Source organism: Zingiber officinale, chromosome 2B (assembly GCF_018446385.1).
Source record: "Zingiber officinale cultivar Zhangliang chromosome 2B, Zo_v1.1, whole genome shotgun sequence".
Classification (NCBI taxonomy): Eukaryota; Viridiplantae; Streptophyta; class Magnoliopsida; order Zingiberales; family Zingiberaceae; genus Zingiber; species Zingiber officinale.
The window spans coordinates 152,473,435-152,490,656 of record NC_055989.1 but is presented as its reverse complement, the minus strand read 5'-3'; the positions used below and the strand labels follow the sequence as shown (position 1 = coordinate 152,490,656).

The following is a 17,222-nucleotide window of genomic DNA, read 5'->3' as shown; positions in this document are numbered from 1 at the left end:
ATTTTCTTTTGAAAATTATTTCTATTTTGATGTATGCCATAACATTATCATGCATTAGTTTAATTCCTTGTAATTAAGGACAAATGGCATTTTAGCAACACTTATTAACAAGTGACATCCTAGGTGGATGTCTAATACCTTTAAAATGCCTAGATAGATATGCATGATCCCTAGATTAGGGCAAAACCAAAATCTACATCTCACAAAGACTATAAGGTGACTTGTATGTGGTTTAATGCACATTAGATACAAGTGAGATGTTAGGATGATGAACAAAGCTCAAGATGTTGATTTAGTGCATTCTTTTGAGTTTTTAGGTTCATCAAAACACATAGTTATGTGTTTTCCCATCATTGGGAAAGCTAATGTACAAGTCATGTGCATTATGCCCAAGGAACATGATGGGATATTGGTTTTAAAAATATTTTAAAAATGCTTTTGGAAAACCATGGTGAAGGCTATCTTTTGATAGTAATCACCATTAAATAGTTAGACACAAACTTGAAGAAAACGCTAAAGTTTTAGCAAGTTTTCAATCTTGTGTCAATCTTTGAAAATATGATGTATTTTCATAGAAAACTATTTTTCCATGATTAGGTATGCCCTAAATAATGTCTACAAGAAATTTCATGATTTTTGGATTTTTGTAGAATTTTCTAGGGGTTTCTGAAGTTGACTGAAATGGAATTTCAGCAACTATCAGAGCTCCGATCGATCCATGGATCGATTGGAGTGCCTGAATCGATCCGTGGATCGATTCAAACGGAGTAGCTCGCTGGATCGATCAGCCGATCGATCCAGGTAGTCTGAATCGATCAGTGGATCGATTCAGAAAGGTTCAATCGATTGGAACCCAACTCCAATCGATCCAAGTTGCTGATTTTGGCTGGGAAGGCCTGATTTCAGCATCTTTGAACCTCTTTGAGTCTAGGTAACCATTCCAAACCCCTAAAATACATGTGTATACATACAAAGGGTGTTTTCATGTGAAAACAAGGATGGATTGGTTAAGGAAGGCTTCATTGAAGTTTAGGTTGAGGTTTGTTTCAAATTTTGAGTATTTGAACCTCAAAACTTCTAAATTTGGGTTTCCTGAAGGTTTAGGGATTCCAAGTCATTGTTGGTGCAATGACAGAAGTTACCACCATGTCTTTAGGGGGAGGGACTCTTTAAAGACATGAAAAATTATTTTTCATGAACCTTGGAAGGTGGTTAACCTTCTTTAAAGAAAATGCTCATGTATGAGCTTTTGAACTTGAAATGGGGAGTGGATATCCTCATTATTTCAAGTGGGAACTCAAGTGGTTAGAAAATACTCAAGGTTGAGTATTTGTCTACATTGAGGGAGAAGTTAAGGATAAATGAAGGGTATGAGACCTTCATTATCGTGTTGATCACGACGAGTGATGTTGTGAACAACGATGAGCAACTCTTCAGGGGGAGAGTCGTTAACAAATGGATTTGTTGATGTGTACCCAAAATTGGGGCATGAGTTGATGTGTGCCCAAAGATGGGTTGATGTGTGCCAATAGGGGGAGAATGAAAGGACCTGTGCATGGGTGTAAGTTAGGCTTTCATTACCTAGAGGGAGTGTGCCCTCTTAGGGGGAGAATGAAGAGCTTAATTTATGTGTTCATTATCTAGTGGCATGAAGATTAAGGCTATAGGATTAGCCTAACTTACATGTGGTATTGTAAGTGTTATTGTGGTATTGTCAAACATCAAAAAGGGGGAGATTGTTGGTGCAACATCCCTCAGGTCAACCTTGACCTGGTTGACCAAGCTGAGTCTTGGTTTGAGTTTAGATGTTTGACAATAAGAAATTGATTGAAGAAGAGTCAAGTAGGTCAAGGTTGACCAGACACTTGACTGGGAAGTCCTAACTGGGATGTTAGGTAGAATGGAAGTTCTGGTGAGTGAAGCCAGGAAGAAGGAAAGTCCTAGTGAGTGAAGCTAGGCAGATGGAAAACCCTAGTGAGTGAAGCTAGGTGAAAGTCTTGGTGAGTGAAGCCAGGTGAAAGCCCTAGTGAGTGAAGCTAGGCAGATGGAAAACCCTAGTGAGTGAAGCTAGGTGAAAGTCCTGGTGAGTGAAGCCAGGTGAAAGCCCTAGTGAGTGAAGCTAGGCAGATGGAAAACCCTAGTGAGTGAAACTAGGTGAAAGTCCTGGTGAGTGAAGCCAGGCAAGGGAAAATCCAGATGGATCAAGGATGATCGGACATCTGGTGTTGGGAAGTCCAAGTAGGTCAAAGGGTTGACTGGATACTTGGCACGAGGAAATACAGATAGGTCAAAGGGATTGACCAGACATCTGATGGAAGTCCAAGTAGGTCAAAGGAAGTGACCAGATACTTGGCATGAATAGAAAAGTCCAAGTGGGTCAAAGGGATTGACCAGACACTTGGTGGGAAGTCCTAGCAGGTCAAAGGAGTGACCAGATGCTAGGCATGGTGTACCAACAGGTCAAGGTTGACCGGGTGTTGATTTGGTAGGCTTGGGACTTGGTTTTGGGCAAAAACCAAGTACTGGATCGATCCAGGAGCTGGATTGATCAGTGGATCGATCCAAGCCTTTCCTAGCGAACAGAGAGCCTCTGGATCGATCCGTGGATCGATCCAGATGTCCCAATCGATCAGTGGATCTGAGCGCTGGATCGATACGTGGATCGATCCGCATTTTTCCCGAGCACGAGGCGCTCTGATCGATCCGTGGATCGATCCAAAGCCTCCCGATCGATTGGGAACATTCGAATCGATCGGGATCCGACCGTTGGCCGCAGGCGCACGATTCCTTCGGCATCTCTTCACCGATTCACTCCAGATCTCTCGCCAACTCCTCCACAGCGCTCTCAAAGATCAGATCGCCAGTTCTTGAAGGATCTTGGAAGCTTTCCAAGTCAAGAGGCGGATCAAAGGCAAGAAGAGAAGCTAGGGTTAGGGTTTTCTGTACTCATTGTAAGCTTTGCGCTTGTATTTTGTTTCCCTTTCCTTTCTTCTTGTACTGAGAGTTTTGTAGGGCTTCTCCGCCCTCGGTAGTTACCGAAAAGGAGTGTTATCATAGTGGAGGGTGCGTGCGTGGTGTGGATCCTTGGACTAGTCACCTCTTGTGAGGTGGATACCAAGTAAACCAACCGTGTTAGCGTTGTGTGATTTGTTTCTGTATTTTCCACTGCACATCTTAGAAGAAACAAGCAACGTCGAGCAACGAGCGAGCGACGAGCTATTCACCCCCCCCCTCTAGCTACTTTTGGTCCTAACAGAGTTTGCATATAACAACAGTTACCACTCAGTGATTCAGATGGCACCATTTGAGGCATTGTATGGCAGAGCATGTAGATCTTCCACTTTTTGGGAAGAGATTGGAGAGTCACAAGTCTTGGGCCCGCAGCGTTTTCAGCGAGATGCAGAGTTGGTTGGCACCATTAGACGCAGAATGTCAGACGCCCAGGATCAACGGAAAAGTTATGCTGATCAGAGACGGAGACCTTTAGAGTTTTCTTTGGACGATCATGTATTCTTGCGAGTGTCTCCCACCAAGGGAGTTAGGAGATTTGGATTGAAAGGTAAGTTAGCTCCTCATTACATCGGACCCTTTCAGATATTTGAGAGGATAGGTGAGGTAGTTTATCGTTTGACGCTGCCACCATCACTTGCTGGGGTGCATGATATATGTATTTCACGTATCTATGTTGTGGAAGTATGCGCCACACCCTATGCATATTTTGACAGATGTATCGATCACACTTCAACCAGATGTAGCATCTGAGGAAGTTCCAGTACGGATATTGGATCGCAAGAAGCGCCAATTGTGAAATAAAACAATCAGACTCGTCAAGGTTGGATGGGAGCATCATTCAGATGGCGAAACAACTTGGGAGCTTGAGGATAAGATTTGAATGCAGTACCCACATTTGTTTAACAAAGGTATGTAAAGTTATTTCATTAGTGGTGTTGCTTACACATGCCATTTGTTATTTAATGCAATTATGTCGTAAATTTGGAGACCAAATTTTTGTTAGAGGGGGAGAATGTGAGGTACAGCAAAATAAATAATAAAGGGTTATAGGGAAATAACCCTATTGTAATTTATGAGAATTTTTAGACATTTTTCTGGAATTATTTGGAGGTCGTATGATAGAGTTTAAGGGGATAGTATAAAGAAGTAATGGAAATCACCATTTGAGGGAGATTAAGGGAGGAGTTAATATTAATTAAACCCTGCCTTAATACCTTTATAGGGACAACAGTACCCTAAGGACGTTGATTTCTTCTCCACTGCTCCCGAGCTCGCCGACGGACTCAGCTTCGACTCACGCCTGCACTCGATTGCAAGGCGATGGTCCAGCCATCGCTCGCCGGAGCATTCTAACCTCTCTACCTCTTATCTATAACCCCGTCTTCGACTCCTCTCCTCAGATCTCTGCTTCGCACCGGCCGATTTTCAAAAAAAGGGTGGGAAATCCGAGCCTTAGCTTCGATGGACTCGGAGCTCATTGGAATCGGTGGAGGTCGGCAGTCTAGAATGTTGAAAATTGGAGCAACAAACAAGTAAATAAATTACTTGTCTTACACTAACAATAACAACACTACAACACCCTTTTTGTGGATCACTCACAATTCTAAGACAAGGAAGGGAAAAAAAACTTTGACTCACAAATTGATACTTGATTGATGAATGAAACTAAATACAAGGTAGAGTATTTATAGTACTCTTCATACAATCTGGACCGTTCAATTAAATTAAATCCTAGCCATTGAAATTCTAATTCTTATCCATGAAATGAGAAAAACACTCTTGACCACACATTTAATTTTATCTTTTACCAAGTCGTCATCTTTATCTATTAGAAAAATAAATAATTAAATAGCAGATCTTATCTATAACTCTTATCTTTTATTGGATAAGTTTTATCCTTTATTTGGGTTGGAGTTGATATTTAACACTCCCCCTCAACACCAACCCTTTGTACTATGCCGAGTTGATCACGAAACCTTTTGAATTTGCTGGCGCTCAAGCCTTTTGTGAACAAATCTGCAACTTGATCATCTGTACTGATTTGTCTCATCTCAATTTCTTCTTGGAGAACTTTTTCTCTGATAAAATGATAGTGCACTTCAACATGTTTAGTTCTTGCATGAAAGATCGGATTTTCCGCCAAACGAATTGTCGATTGATTGTCACAATATATTGCAACTGCATAATCAACTGGTTGATGTAGGTTATTTAATAGTTGAATCAACCATGTGGTTTCTTGAGCTGCCATTGCTGCTGCTCGATACTCAGCTTCAGTGCTTGATAATGATACAGTTGGTTGTCTCTTGCTGCACCAAGAAATTGCTCCAGAACCAAGCTTAAATAAGTAACCAGTTGTTGACCTTCTAGTGTTATGATCTCCTGCATAGTCAGCATCACAGTAACCAACTAACTTACAGTCTCCAATTCTTTTATACACAAGACCATAATCAATTGTGCTCTTCACATATCTTAGTATTCGTCGAACTGCTTCCAAATGAGGCTTCATTGGATTTTGCATGTACCGACTTATTACACTAACTGCATAAGAAATATCAGGTCGAGTTAAGGTTAAGTAGATGAGACTGCCTACCAATTTTTGATACATAGTTGTATCTTCTAAGCTTTTTCCTTCATGTGCACACATTATGAAATTTGATTCCATAGGTGTTGAGATTGGTTTGTAGTCGAGCATTCCGAACCTTTTCAACAAGTCTTTGGAGTACTTTTGTTGACAAAGGAATATTCCTTTTTGTGTGCGGTCAATCTCTAAACCAAGAAAATGCTTGAGTTGTCCAAGTTCTTTCATTTGAAATCGGACTGATAAATTCTCTTTTGTCTGAAGAATTTCTGATCCATCATCACCGGTGATGACTAAGTCATCAACATATACAAGCACGATAGCTAGTTTTCCTTCATTTGATTTGACAAATAGGCTAGAATCTGCAGATGTTACTAAATAACCACTCTGAGTTAGAAATTCAGCAATCTTACCATACCATGCCCTAGGTGCTTGTTTCAATCCATAGAGCGCTTTCCGCAGTTTACACACATATTCAGGATGATGTTGGTTCTGAAAGCCTATTGGTTGGATCATATGAATTTCTCGATCCAATTCTCCATGAAGAAAAGCATTTTTCACATCCATTTGCCACAGATTCCAATCTTTGTTGGTTGCAAGTGCAAGTAGAACTCGTACAGTTGTAAGTTTCGCCACCGGACTAAACGTTTCATCATAGTCTAGTCCGTACTGTTGAGAGAAGCCACGAGCTACCAATCGTGCCTTATACCTTTCAATTGACCCATCTGGACGACGCTTTATTTTGTAAATCCATTTGTACGAAATGGGTTTCACATCTCTTGGTTTTGGTATGAGATCCCAAGTCTGATTTTGTTGCAGTGCATCAATCTCTTGTTTCATGGCTTTCATCCACTCAGAAATTTGTGATGCTTTTTCAAACGTCTCAGGCTCTACTGCTTCTTCAACTATGGCTGCATTTGCATATTTTGGATTTGGCCTTCGTGTTCTTGTTGATCTTCGGAGTTGAGATTGTGGAGTTAATTCTTCTACTTCATTAGGCCTTTCTTCTTCATTTGGATGTTGATATATGCCGGTTTGCCAAGGACTCTGAGCCACTCTTTGCTCTGCATCATTATCATTTGGACCTCCTGATTCATCTGAACCTGATTGAAGTTGAACTATATGCTCCCTTATCTTTTGTTGTACTTTATCTTCAAGGTCTTTAGATTCTGGCAAGACCTCCTTCTCTGTGGTCCACCAAGAAGATGCTTCATCGAACACTACATTTCGTGAAGTGTAACATCTTTCGCTTGTTGGATCGCAGCATTTCCACCCCTTTCTCTGGCTATCGTATCCCACAAAGATGCATCTAATAGCTTTCTTGTCAAACTTGCTTCGTAAGTGATCAGGAACAAATACATAACATACACATCCAAATACTCGAAAGTAACTAACTGTAGGTTTTTTGTTCCATAACTTCTCAAAGGGTGAAATAAATTCTAACCTTGGTTGAGGAAGTTTATTGATGATAAAAGCTACAGTCCTCATTGCTTCAACCCAAAAATGTCCAGGTACATTCTTCTCATGCAGCATACTCCGACAAATTTCTGCAAGATGTCGGTTCTTTTTTTCTGCTACACCATTCTGCTGTGGTGTGTTGGCACAAGTGTATTGATGATATACTCGACTTTCTCTCAAGTATTGAGAGAAATCTCTTGAGCTATATTCTCCTCCATTGTCTGTGCGCAAGCAACATATTTTTTTTCCCAATTCTCCTTCGACTGACTGCTTAAACTCTTTGAACATTGAGAAGGTATCAGATTTTTCTTTCATAAATAAAATCCACACATACCTTGAGAAATCATCAATGAATGTCACCATATACCGCATACCACCAATTGACGACTGCTTAACAGGCCCGAATACATCAGAGTGAACTAACTCCAATGGTTCATTTGCTTTGAAGTTTGACTCCTGATATGGTAATTGGTGTGCTTTACCATACTGACATCCTGCACATATTGTGTCTGTTCGTATGTCTAGTTGAGGAAGTCCCTTGAGCATTGACTTCTGCATCATCATGTTTAATTTGGAATAGTTAACATGACCTAGCCGCATGTGCCATATAACTGCTGTCTCACTTTTTCTTGTCTTCTCTATATATGCAGACTCTGCTGACATCACGTTGAGCCACTCTAATCGTTGACCATCCATTGTTGGTGTTTCTGAAATTTTGAGGTTTCGATATACCTTTACATTTTCAGGACCAAATAGAACATAATGACCTGAAGATGTTAATTGGGCCACAGACAGTAAATTCTTCTTCATTCCTGGGACATGATAGACATCTTGAAGAGGCACTTGGTTAGAATTATATCGAGGCGTAATTACCGTCTTACCAACATGTGCTATTGGTAACCTTGAGTTGTCGGCTGTAACCACCATACGAGCTCCTTTGTATTGAGATAAGTTTTGTAATTTTTCTTTATCACCCGTCATATGATTTGAGCAGCCTGAATCCACGATCCAATCATTTTTGTAGTCAATCTGTTCTGGCGTTGTTGTGAGGGCCAAGTCTTTTTCCTCCGTAGCCATCAAAGCTTCAGCATCCCAATCATCTTCGCTATTCTCTTTAGAATTGGAAGTAGCCGTGTTGCTTTGAACGAACCTTTTCTTGGACCAACAATCTTTTGCCATGTGGCCCACCTTCCCACAATTGTAGCACTCGCCAGAAAATTTTTTACGATCACCATAATTCTTCGAGGCTCCCCCTGGACGAGAGCCTCCATTCCCATGATAGCTTTTTCCTTTGTCGCCATCCTTTTTAGATCCACCAGTGTGCCGTTTGAAGTTGCCTTTATTTTTGTTGGTGTAGAGCGCTTCTTCTTCATCTTTTAGTGAGAGTCCTCCCATTTGCTTAGCCATAGCTTCTTGACCTGCAAGTAAATTTTTAAATTCAAGAAGCGATGGCTGTGTTGGCCATCCTTGTATAGCAGCAATAAATCCTCGATATTCTGGCCTCAAACCATGAATAATTATTCTTTTTATCCTTGCTTCCCCAATAGGAGCTGATGGATCTAGCTCTGAAATTTTGCGACATATCAACTTCACCTTGTGGAAGTATTGGGCAATCGTCTTGTCACATTGCGCTATTGACAATAGCTCGTTCTCCAGAAGTTGCAATCTTGTATCATTCTTCTTCGAAAAAAGTGTAGCAAAGATATCCCACACTTCCTTTGGTGTTTTGGCATCTCGGATGTGCTCCAACATTTCTTCTTCAATTGTGATCTTTAAGGCAAACATTGCTTTACCTGCCTTAATCTTCCATTTTCGTAAAATGTCATTGGCGTCTTCTGCCGGCTGCGTAGCTTCACTACCACCAACAACCTCCCAAAGATCTTGACCTTGTAGGTAAGACTCCATGCATGTTGCCCACGTGTTGTAGTTTTTGTTGTTGAGCTTCTTGATACCTTCTACTACTTGAAGGTCCCCCATCACGTCGAAAAGCTTTGATTATACCAAACAAGTTTGATTAAAAAAAAACTTGTAAAGCATAAAACTCCTCACAATCTAAGATAGCTCCACCAAGAATAATCTCTGATTAACTTGGCTCTGATACCAATTGTTGAAAATTGGAGCAACAAACAAGTAAATAAATTACTTGTCTTACACTAACAATAACAACACTACAATACCCTTTTTGTGGATCACTCACAATTCTAAGACAAGGAAGGGAAAAAAAACTTTGACTCACAAATTGATACTTGATTGATGAATGAAATTAAATACAAGGTAGAGTATTTATAGTACTCTTCATACAATCTGGACCGTTCAATTAAATTAAATCCTAGCCATTGAAATTTTAATTCTTATCCATGAAATGAGAAAAACACTCTTGACCACACATTTAATTTTATCTTTTATCAAGTCGTCATCTTTATTTATTAGAAAACTAAATAATTAAATAGCAGATCTTATCTATAACTCTTATCTTTTATTGAATAAGTTTTATCCTTTATTTGGGTTGGAGTTGATATTTAACATAGAAGGTGATTTTCGCTTCGGTGCCTTGAAATCGAGTGACAATAGCCACTTGCGGGGGTTATCGGCTGGGAAGGAGGCTGTGCATTATTAGGTATGGCATTAATAACGGTGGGTGATAGATCTGTAGATCAGGATTTGGATTCGGTGTGGATTACTTGTTGATTGAGGGGATTGTTACCTGGTTTCAGATTTATAGTAGCTCCGGCCCTGGATCTTTGGCAACAGAAATCGTCGGCGGGGATTCTCAGCAGCAGTCCTCCGGCCATGAATCAGTAGGTAAGGTGTTTATAACTTTAGATAGTAGATCTGTGATTCAAGGCGATGGTGTCGGTAAGGAATCATGTGTTGATTAGAGTAATTACATTTGGTTGTAGCTTGGTAGAAGCTTTGGTTGTCGATCTGTGGCAGCAGGCATCACCCTTGTGTTTGTGCCGACAGAGTTCACTTCCTGGCAGTGGGTCAACAGAGGTGAGCCCATTGTAGGGTAAAGCTTTGAGTGCGGATACCTAGTGTGGTTCAATTTGTATTTGTTTTACTAATGATTAGGAATTTAATCAGGATGGGTAACTCTAATTGTGATGGTGTTTGGATGGTATGTTGAGAACCGAGGGCTTTGTAAATTCTGAACACTGGAAGCTTTATATTAGAGTTTGGTTTAATTCTGAATAAATCAGTAAAGGGGGAATTGGTAGAGGGTAATTAATTAGCTCGGATTAATTATCTGTTTCGTATATTGGTTAGTTATTTAATTGCATATGAAGTTGGATAAAATTGAATACGTTGACATAGGACTTTGATCAAGGTAGGTGTCGTGACGAAGGTGACATCGGATTCAGACTACATTTAGAGGCGGGTACATCTTGACTTATTTCTTTAGCTATTGCCCTTAGTGCATAAGTTATTTGTGGATTAGAGTATATGTTTACCTTGACTCCACTCGTATTAATTCTTGTGTTTGATACTTTATCCACTCAACCTTCGAGATGCTCAGATTTATATCTATACAGTCTCACATTGTTATCCCTGATAATTAGCAGATACTAGACACCATGATTACTGGTTGGACTACTGTTTATTCATGTATCGTATTGAGCATGCGGCTTCATGTAGCATACCTGATTTCTGTTATATATATGTGATGGTTGTTGCATTGTACGCATCATGTCATTGCATGCATGTCGGTGACCATGTCTCCCTTGTGGTTAAAAGGGTCGTTGGCCAGGGCCGTACACTTGACCACTCATGAGAAGTGGTAGCTGGAATGTGTCGCTTGTCCTGACGTGCTCCCACTCGCTCACTTATGGGTAGTGTTAGCTAGAGTTGCGTGCAGCAGGGATCCCGATCGCAGACGTAGCTAGTTAGCTACTATCTAATTGTCCCCTCGGTCACTCGAAAGTATTGGTAGTTAGAGTCGTGTACAGTCTGTCATTGTCCCGGCCTCTCGACCATACCGGGGTCATGGTACTAGAAGGGTGGGCGGGAGTGACCATTCGAGCATACGCTGTTTTATGTTATATTTGTTTATGTTGTTGTGTGTTTACTTATGCAGTTCTTTGATCATATACCTGTTATATATGCTTGGACATTGGTTTCTTTGATAGTATACCGTACATGTGATTCTGGTAGTTATGAACAGCACTGTAGCAGATTAGTGTTACTTCTGACTTTATACCACTAGCTTAGGATATGGTATTAGGTATGATCATGTTCTATGATTTTTCACTATAGTATCTGCTATTTATCTCTCCGAGACTGTATCCTTTTGTATCCTTGGTTCATTATGATACTCATGCACTATCTATCTATTACCCACTGAGCCTTAGCACTCACCACTCTTAAACTGGTTTTCATTGCCAGGTAGTAGATAGTTGATACCAGTACACTTGAAGGTGGATCCTGACTACCGGTCCCACGTCGCTTCCGAGGATGGATTTCTGGTTTTTAGTTTCGTTTTAATTGTGATTTGAACTTGGTATTGTAATAATCCGTCGTGGACTTGGTGTTATCTTGTATTTGGATTTGTTTTGTCGAAGAGTCAAGCCGGGCCGGCCCGCGATGAGTAGTTTTGCTATTTTGTATTTGTTATTTGTTTTTCGCTATGTTTTATTCAGCCGTGGGGCTGCATATTATCTGCGTGGGTTATGCTTTGTTCCAGCTGTGTGAGCTGCATTATAAACTGCGTGGATGTGTGTGGATCCAGCCGTGTTGGTTGTGTTTTGCATATGAGTAACTCTTGGCTATGTATACTGGTTCATATGTCTCTGCTACAAGGAAGGTGTTGTCCGATTTTCATCAGACAACCTTATCCTCGGGACGTGACAAAAATATTTTTGCTTGCAAATTGCTTTTACTAGTAAAATTTAGTAAAATTTCTCACCAATATTTTTTTAAAATAGTTATTCAAACTTAGAATTTTTTTTTGCTTGAATTTTTTTTCCTTAGAAATTTTTTATAAAACTTAATGTTTCTAAAATTATTATACATTTTTCATGAATATCAAAATAATTTTCAAACTTATTTTCAAAGTTTTCAAAATTGATAAGTTTTTTAAATTTTCTTTACCCTTAGATTTTTCTTGGTACCCCATTTTTTATGTGATCAAAGGGGGAGAAGGAAAAGATTAAGTCTAGGGGAAGTAGATTTATTTTTATTTTTTATTTTTTACACTTTATTGCAGAATTTATTATTTTGACTTTATATCTGTTTATCCTATCTTAAATTGGGTTGCTCACATAAAAAAGGGGGAGATTGTTAGAACCCTAAGGTTATTTTGACGTGATCAAACAAGTTAAGTTAGGTCTTGTGGTGTTTTAACCTTGTGTCTAAGTGTGCATGAGCTTAGGAGCACAGAAAGGCGAGCAAAAGACGCAGTTAACGAGGATGGCACGGGAGAGAGCCGACGGGCTGGGTGCGTTTGAGGGGCGAGGTGCTGCGGAAGAGTACACAGGTGGACGAGAAGGAGGCACGCGACGTTTCCTAGGGACGGGAAGCTGGAGCGGAAGGTTGTTCGAGAAGGCCGGAAATTAGGTTCAGGTGAGCCCTATTCCGGATGGCCGAGATCACCTAAGCGAGCGGAGCCGGAGCAGAAGACCCGGACCGAGGCGAGCGAAGCCAGAGCGAAATATTTGGGTTGAGGCGAGCAGAACCGGAACAGAGGATCCGGACAGGAAAAAGTCAACATTGTTGACTTTAAGGGTCTGGGCGCCCGAAATCAGTCCGGACGCCCGGAATTCAATTTTGACTAGATCACGTTTGATCGTGATCCGTTAGTCCGGGCACATTGTAATGATGATTAAATTTGTTAGATATGCTTCACTAGTTCTACCATGTGAAATATTATTATTCTGATTTAATTATTATTTGGTATGTATGTGTTATAATATTATTTGCAAATGTAATCATCTTGGTCAGATATTGCAGTAGTACATGACCAGATTCTTTTGAGGATAATTGAGAATTGGTAAATATTGATGTTATTAGTAATTTCAATGCATCTAATCTTTTATTTATTATTTTGAAAAATGAAAGTTTATTTCATGTAGTTTTACTCCCTATGGTTATAGTGTAGATCTTAAAGACTTTTTTTATTATTGGGAATTCTTGGTAAGTAATTTAAATATTATTGATAGTGTATAACATAATATCCTTTCATCCTAATTTTCTCGATATAGTTATAGAAAAAATAAATTTTGGATCCAGGACATGAGGCACAATTTAAAGAAATATAGAACAATTACTGTACAAAATTATACAAGGATTTGTTATTCAAGTGGCAAAGGAAGGAAACAAGGTTATCCCATATACCAAATGAGATTTCGGATGCATGAAAGAACACTTGGGCCGTAGAATGATGGAAGCAAAGTGTATAAACTGTTCGAAATAATAGAAATACTAAGGCTGCTACCCAAGCATCGAATGGAAAAAGCATACCGTTGGATCACAATATATTGTAGAGCATGCAATATACTTGGTAAGTCTACTATAAAGTTATATTAGAATTTGTTATTATTAATGAACTTATTTTATTTTATAAATTTTTATATGTATATAGGCTGATAGTTTACAAAAATGTCACACTTGTTGGAAGATATTTTGTAATACATATAAACAGAAGGATGATACCTTTGTCGATGCTCGGTCAAAGGCTATAGATGTAAGAATTTAAACTTTATTACCGTTCACATTTAGCAATTATTAATTTTATTATATTAAATATTAGTAATATTTTTTTTTACATAGGATGCAATCACTAATTGATTTGCTAAGACGTCTCAACCTACTATAGAAGGAAATAAGTTACAAACTCCATCAGACGATGTATTAGATAATATCTATTATGACGTTGTCGGTGGAAGAAAAACAAAACTCCCTCTATGACTTTGGCTCACAGGAAGATAGTGTTGTTCTTGTCATCTTAAGAAAAAGATGCATCTTCTTATCAATAGTTGAGCTCGATGTACCCTCTACTTAATTTCTCTTTCAACACGAGAAACATGGGAAAGCATCCTCTCTCTCTCTCTCTCTAGCTAATATATATATATATATAAGAATTAAAAGACATCATTATTTATTTTTGATTTTCGCTTCATTGGAGTAAAAGGTGAAGCTTCCATCTTAGCGGCTCTCCAGAGCAACCCCACATTCCCACATTCTCTAGAAGAAGATATTTGCCTTAGTGCAGCAGTCCTTTGCATAGGAGAAGTCAGGTGCCCATCGAGATATTTTGCACCCGCTCGGATTGACCCCAAGTTGATTCTCATTTCATTTATCAATGATAATGTAAATAATAAAAGTACAAGAAAAATTGATAGAGATGGCTAATTGGGTTTTCAAATTTCCAAGAAGAACCACTTGAAGCAAATTACCATCCTGGCTATTCCTCCCTGAATGTTTCGATGTTGTTTATGACATTTTCCAAGTAATGCAGGAGGATCTCTTTTCTCCAATCTTCCAAGTGTGGAAAATCACATTGATCTCCGTACCTATCATAATACTATCAAAGGAAAAGAAAAGCCAATGATTGAAGAACACATGAAGAACATTACCAAAATTCAAGTTATTGCTTATCATTTGCAAAGTTCCCTTTTTCAAAACTTTTGTTTTGTTAGTTCTGGAAACTTTTTTGTCCCTGTCTGGTTTTCAGTCTCACATACGAGTTGTTTGAAACTTCTATGGAAGCCATTACCTCCAATATTTCAGCTGCTACTTGTATGATATTTTTTGGTTCCTCGAGCTTTTGAAGCCGCTGGACTTCTTCAATTGCCTTCATCATCTCATCTACCGACGGCAGCTTCCTCTTCCCAGAGAGCACCTGAGCTATCCATCTCGCTTGTGACTCCAAAAATCGAAAGATGACAAACTGCATCATTGATTAGTTAATATAACATCTGTAAATGACACGGATACAGAAGCAACGAACATCATCTTCAAAATACAAAATGACCTTTTGATGGATTAACTTTGGAGCAAAAATGTCACCTTGTTTGGAATCCCAACAAAAGAAAGGGATGGAGCGAGAGAGGGAGGAAATGTGTGTTCATACAAAGGTCCAATTCTGTTCTCATCCACATGGATGATTCCTTTGGTGTCCAGGAATGGAAATGAATATGAATACCTACGATCGAAAGAGAAGTTAGGCAATAATTCCTATGAAATTCCCAATCGAGCGTTGATCTTAATTACCCAGTACAGTAGAGAATAGTATCAGCAACTACACTTGAATCATCAGCAAATACAACAGTTCCGTCTTCACAAAGCAACTCAATCTACAACATATGTACGTAGTGCAGTCATTCAAAAATCACAGCTCATATGATTCATACCATTGCTGTTAAAGGTAATAGATTATCCTCACTCAATTTGGTCTGATAATCTTTTACTAATTATCATTGTCTTCATGGTATGGATCGAAGACAATAATATCAACAGAACTTCAACAATTACCTCTTGGTGCCAGAGCAGATGTGCATATTTGGACACAGGCTTCACTAATTTATGAGGGATTTCGACGTGTTTAGTACTTATATGGACTTCTTTGGCAACATGAAGAAGCTCCAGAGCAATCTCTGGTCCACTGATTGAGCCACCAACGACCACTACCACCTGCAAATATTCACAAACAAGCAAGGAATTCAATTACAGAGGAGAAATGATTTAATCCTCTGTTGTTTAACTATTTCTTTGTGGCTGCAATAGATTGAAGAACAACCTCATCTTGGAATGGCTCTGGGACTCTGTAGACATGGCTGTGAAGCTGCTTTCTCTTCCACTCCTCCATTCCTGAGGAGCACAGAAGAAGAGAAGGTAACAGAGTGGCCAAATCGCGTAAAGAGCTTAATTAGTGAATGCTTTACCCTTGATTTTTGGGAGCCTGGGTAGGAAGAAATGGCCGGTGGCGACGACAACCGCATCAAAGATCTCTTCCACGATCTCACCGTCATCAGTTCTCCTGTCCCTTGATCTCACAATCCATTTGCCAGTTGCTGCCGCCATGCCGACGTGGACTACTTCTGTGTTGAACCTGATGAGTTCGTTCAACCCGAAACACCGGGCGAAGTCTTTGAGGTAGAGGAAGAGCTCGCGGTGGCCGGGGAAGTTCCTGGTGTCTCTTCCTTCGACGGGAGTGAACATGAAGTCGGTGAACTCCATGTAAATTCTCGGGGCGTTGAGGCGCAAGGAAGCGTAGACGCTGCTGTGGACTGTGGCCGTGGCGGAGGCGGCATCTTGGTAGAGCCACTGGCCGCCGAGGTTGTGGTTCTGCTCCAGCACGACGACGGAGTGCCCTTCTCTGAGGAGCTCACGGGCGGAGACGAGGCCGGAGGCCCCAGCGCCGACGACGCAGACGTACAGCTTGGACGACTGCAATGTGTCAACAGCCATGATCCTCGATTGTTTGCTCCGGAGGCTCAGGCAGCAGGCGTGCTTTACTTTCTCAAACAGGTGGTCCCTCGTTTCCACCTGCTCTATAAAGGCTTAGAATTTTGGGCAAAAAATTTAAAAACACGCCCTAACTTTTATAAATCATAAAACAAAACGTACCTCTTTCTCAAAAAAAAAAGAAATAATAAAAAAAATCAAATGGACTTATTTTATTTTGAAAATAACCTTTGATCTTCGTTTAGCTTTTAAATAAGTCATTTTCTAACGAGTTTGAATTAAGCTTATTTAATTTTTAAATATGTCACTTTTGAATTGAGCTTAAGTCATTCACGAATTATTTAATTTCATTACACACTGAGCTAAGCTAAAAGTTAAAGTTAGAATTAAACTTCAGTCAAGTTCGAACTTAGGTAAAACAAATCGAATTCTAGCTTTTACTGTTTGGCTTAGCTCGATTTGATTACACTCATATACAGAAATTATCGAGTATTTTTTAAAATGTATAGAAATCATCTAGTAATTATTACAATGTGCTTAAGATGAGTTTAAAATTTAAAATTTATACCGTCTAGAAATTACTCCATAATTGTTGTTGTTGGATAAGGCGGACCTACTAGAGGGGTTATAGGAAAGCATTTAGAGTGTATTTGAATGAGTCTCAATTCGTTAATATTTCACCAAGGTTGTTGGGACCAGTAATTAACTTCTTCAACCTAGCATGCAGGTGTGCCACATTTCTTTTTTTTTTTCATCCGAAGGTTGCTTAGCT

The 17,222-nt window shown here is 39.6% G+C and overlaps 2 protein-coding genes and 1 long non-coding RNA gene across 7 annotated transcripts; 2 read left to right on the top strand and 1 right to left on the bottom strand.

Moving 5' to 3' along the window:
* Positions 1 to 3,294: 3,294 nt before the first annotated feature.
* On the top strand, positions 3,295 to 3,808 carry LOC122048877. The gene is made up of 2 exons (XM_042610392.1): positions 3,295 to 3,559; positions 3,726 to 3,808. Exons 1-2 carry the CDS (start codon positions 3,295 to 3,297, stop codon positions 3,806 to 3,808), a joined length of 348 nt encoding a protein of 115 aa, XP_042466326.1.
* Positions 3,809 to 9,441: 5,633 nt separating this feature from the next.
* LOC122047925 lies at positions 9,442 to 11,703 on the top strand. Of its 4 annotated transcripts, none has more exons than XR_006130685.1 (4): positions 9,442 to 9,665; positions 9,763 to 9,850; positions 9,949 to 10,042; positions 11,432 to 11,703. It is a non-coding gene; the product is annotated as an uncharacterized LOC122047925 (long non-coding RNA). The 4 variants fall into 4 exon arrangements; XR_006130684.1 differs by having other exon boundaries at positions 9,442 to 9,682; XR_006130686.1 differs by lacking the exon at positions 9,949 to 10,042.
* Positions 11,704 to 14,312: 2,609 nt separating this feature from the next.
* On the bottom strand, positions 14,313 to 16,540 carry LOC122047922 (flavin-containing monooxygenase FMO GS-OX-like 8). Of its 2 annotated transcripts, none has more exons than XM_042609457.1 (7): positions 15,928 to 16,540; positions 15,783 to 15,853; positions 15,518 to 15,676; positions 15,257 to 15,339; positions 15,053 to 15,188; positions 14,760 to 14,933; positions 14,313 to 14,567 (listed from the first exon to the last, which is right to left on the bottom strand). In XM_042609457.1, the coding sequence occupies exons 1-7, from the start codon at positions 16,451 to 16,453 to the stop codon at positions 14,448 to 14,450; spliced, it is 1,269 nt and encodes a 422-aa protein (XP_042465391.1). In that variant the 5' UTR covers positions 16,454 to 16,540; the 3' UTR covers positions 14,313 to 14,447. The 2 variants fall into 2 exon arrangements, with proteins under 2 accessions (XP_042465391.1, XP_042465392.1); XM_042609458.1 differs by having other exon boundaries at positions 14,313 to 14,556.
* Between the last annotated feature and the right edge of the window lie 682 nt (positions 16,541 to 17,222).

Bases quoted from the DNA above. Each gene is read 5' to 3' on its own strand.
- LOC122048877 (XM_042610392.1), top strand. From the start codon at position 3,295: ATGGCACCATTTGAGGCATTGTATGGCAGAGCATGTAGATCTTCCACT. The intron at 3,560-3,725 runs GTAAGTTAGCTC...ATATTTTGACAG, and splicing joins TAGGAGATTTGGATTGAAAG to ATGTATCGATCACACTTCAA.
- LOC122047922 (XM_042609457.1), bottom strand. From the start codon at position 16,453: ATGGCTGTTGACACATTGCAGTCGTCCAAGCTGTACGTCTGCGTCGTC. The intron at 15,340-15,517 runs GTAATTGTTGAA...CATATGTTGTAG, and splicing joins ATCTGCTCTGGCACCAAGAG to ATTGAGTTGCTTTGTGAAGA. The intron at 14,934-15,052 runs GTGACATTTTTG...TCAATGATGCAG, and splicing joins TTGTTGGGATTCCAAACAAG to TTTGTCATCTTTCGATTTTT.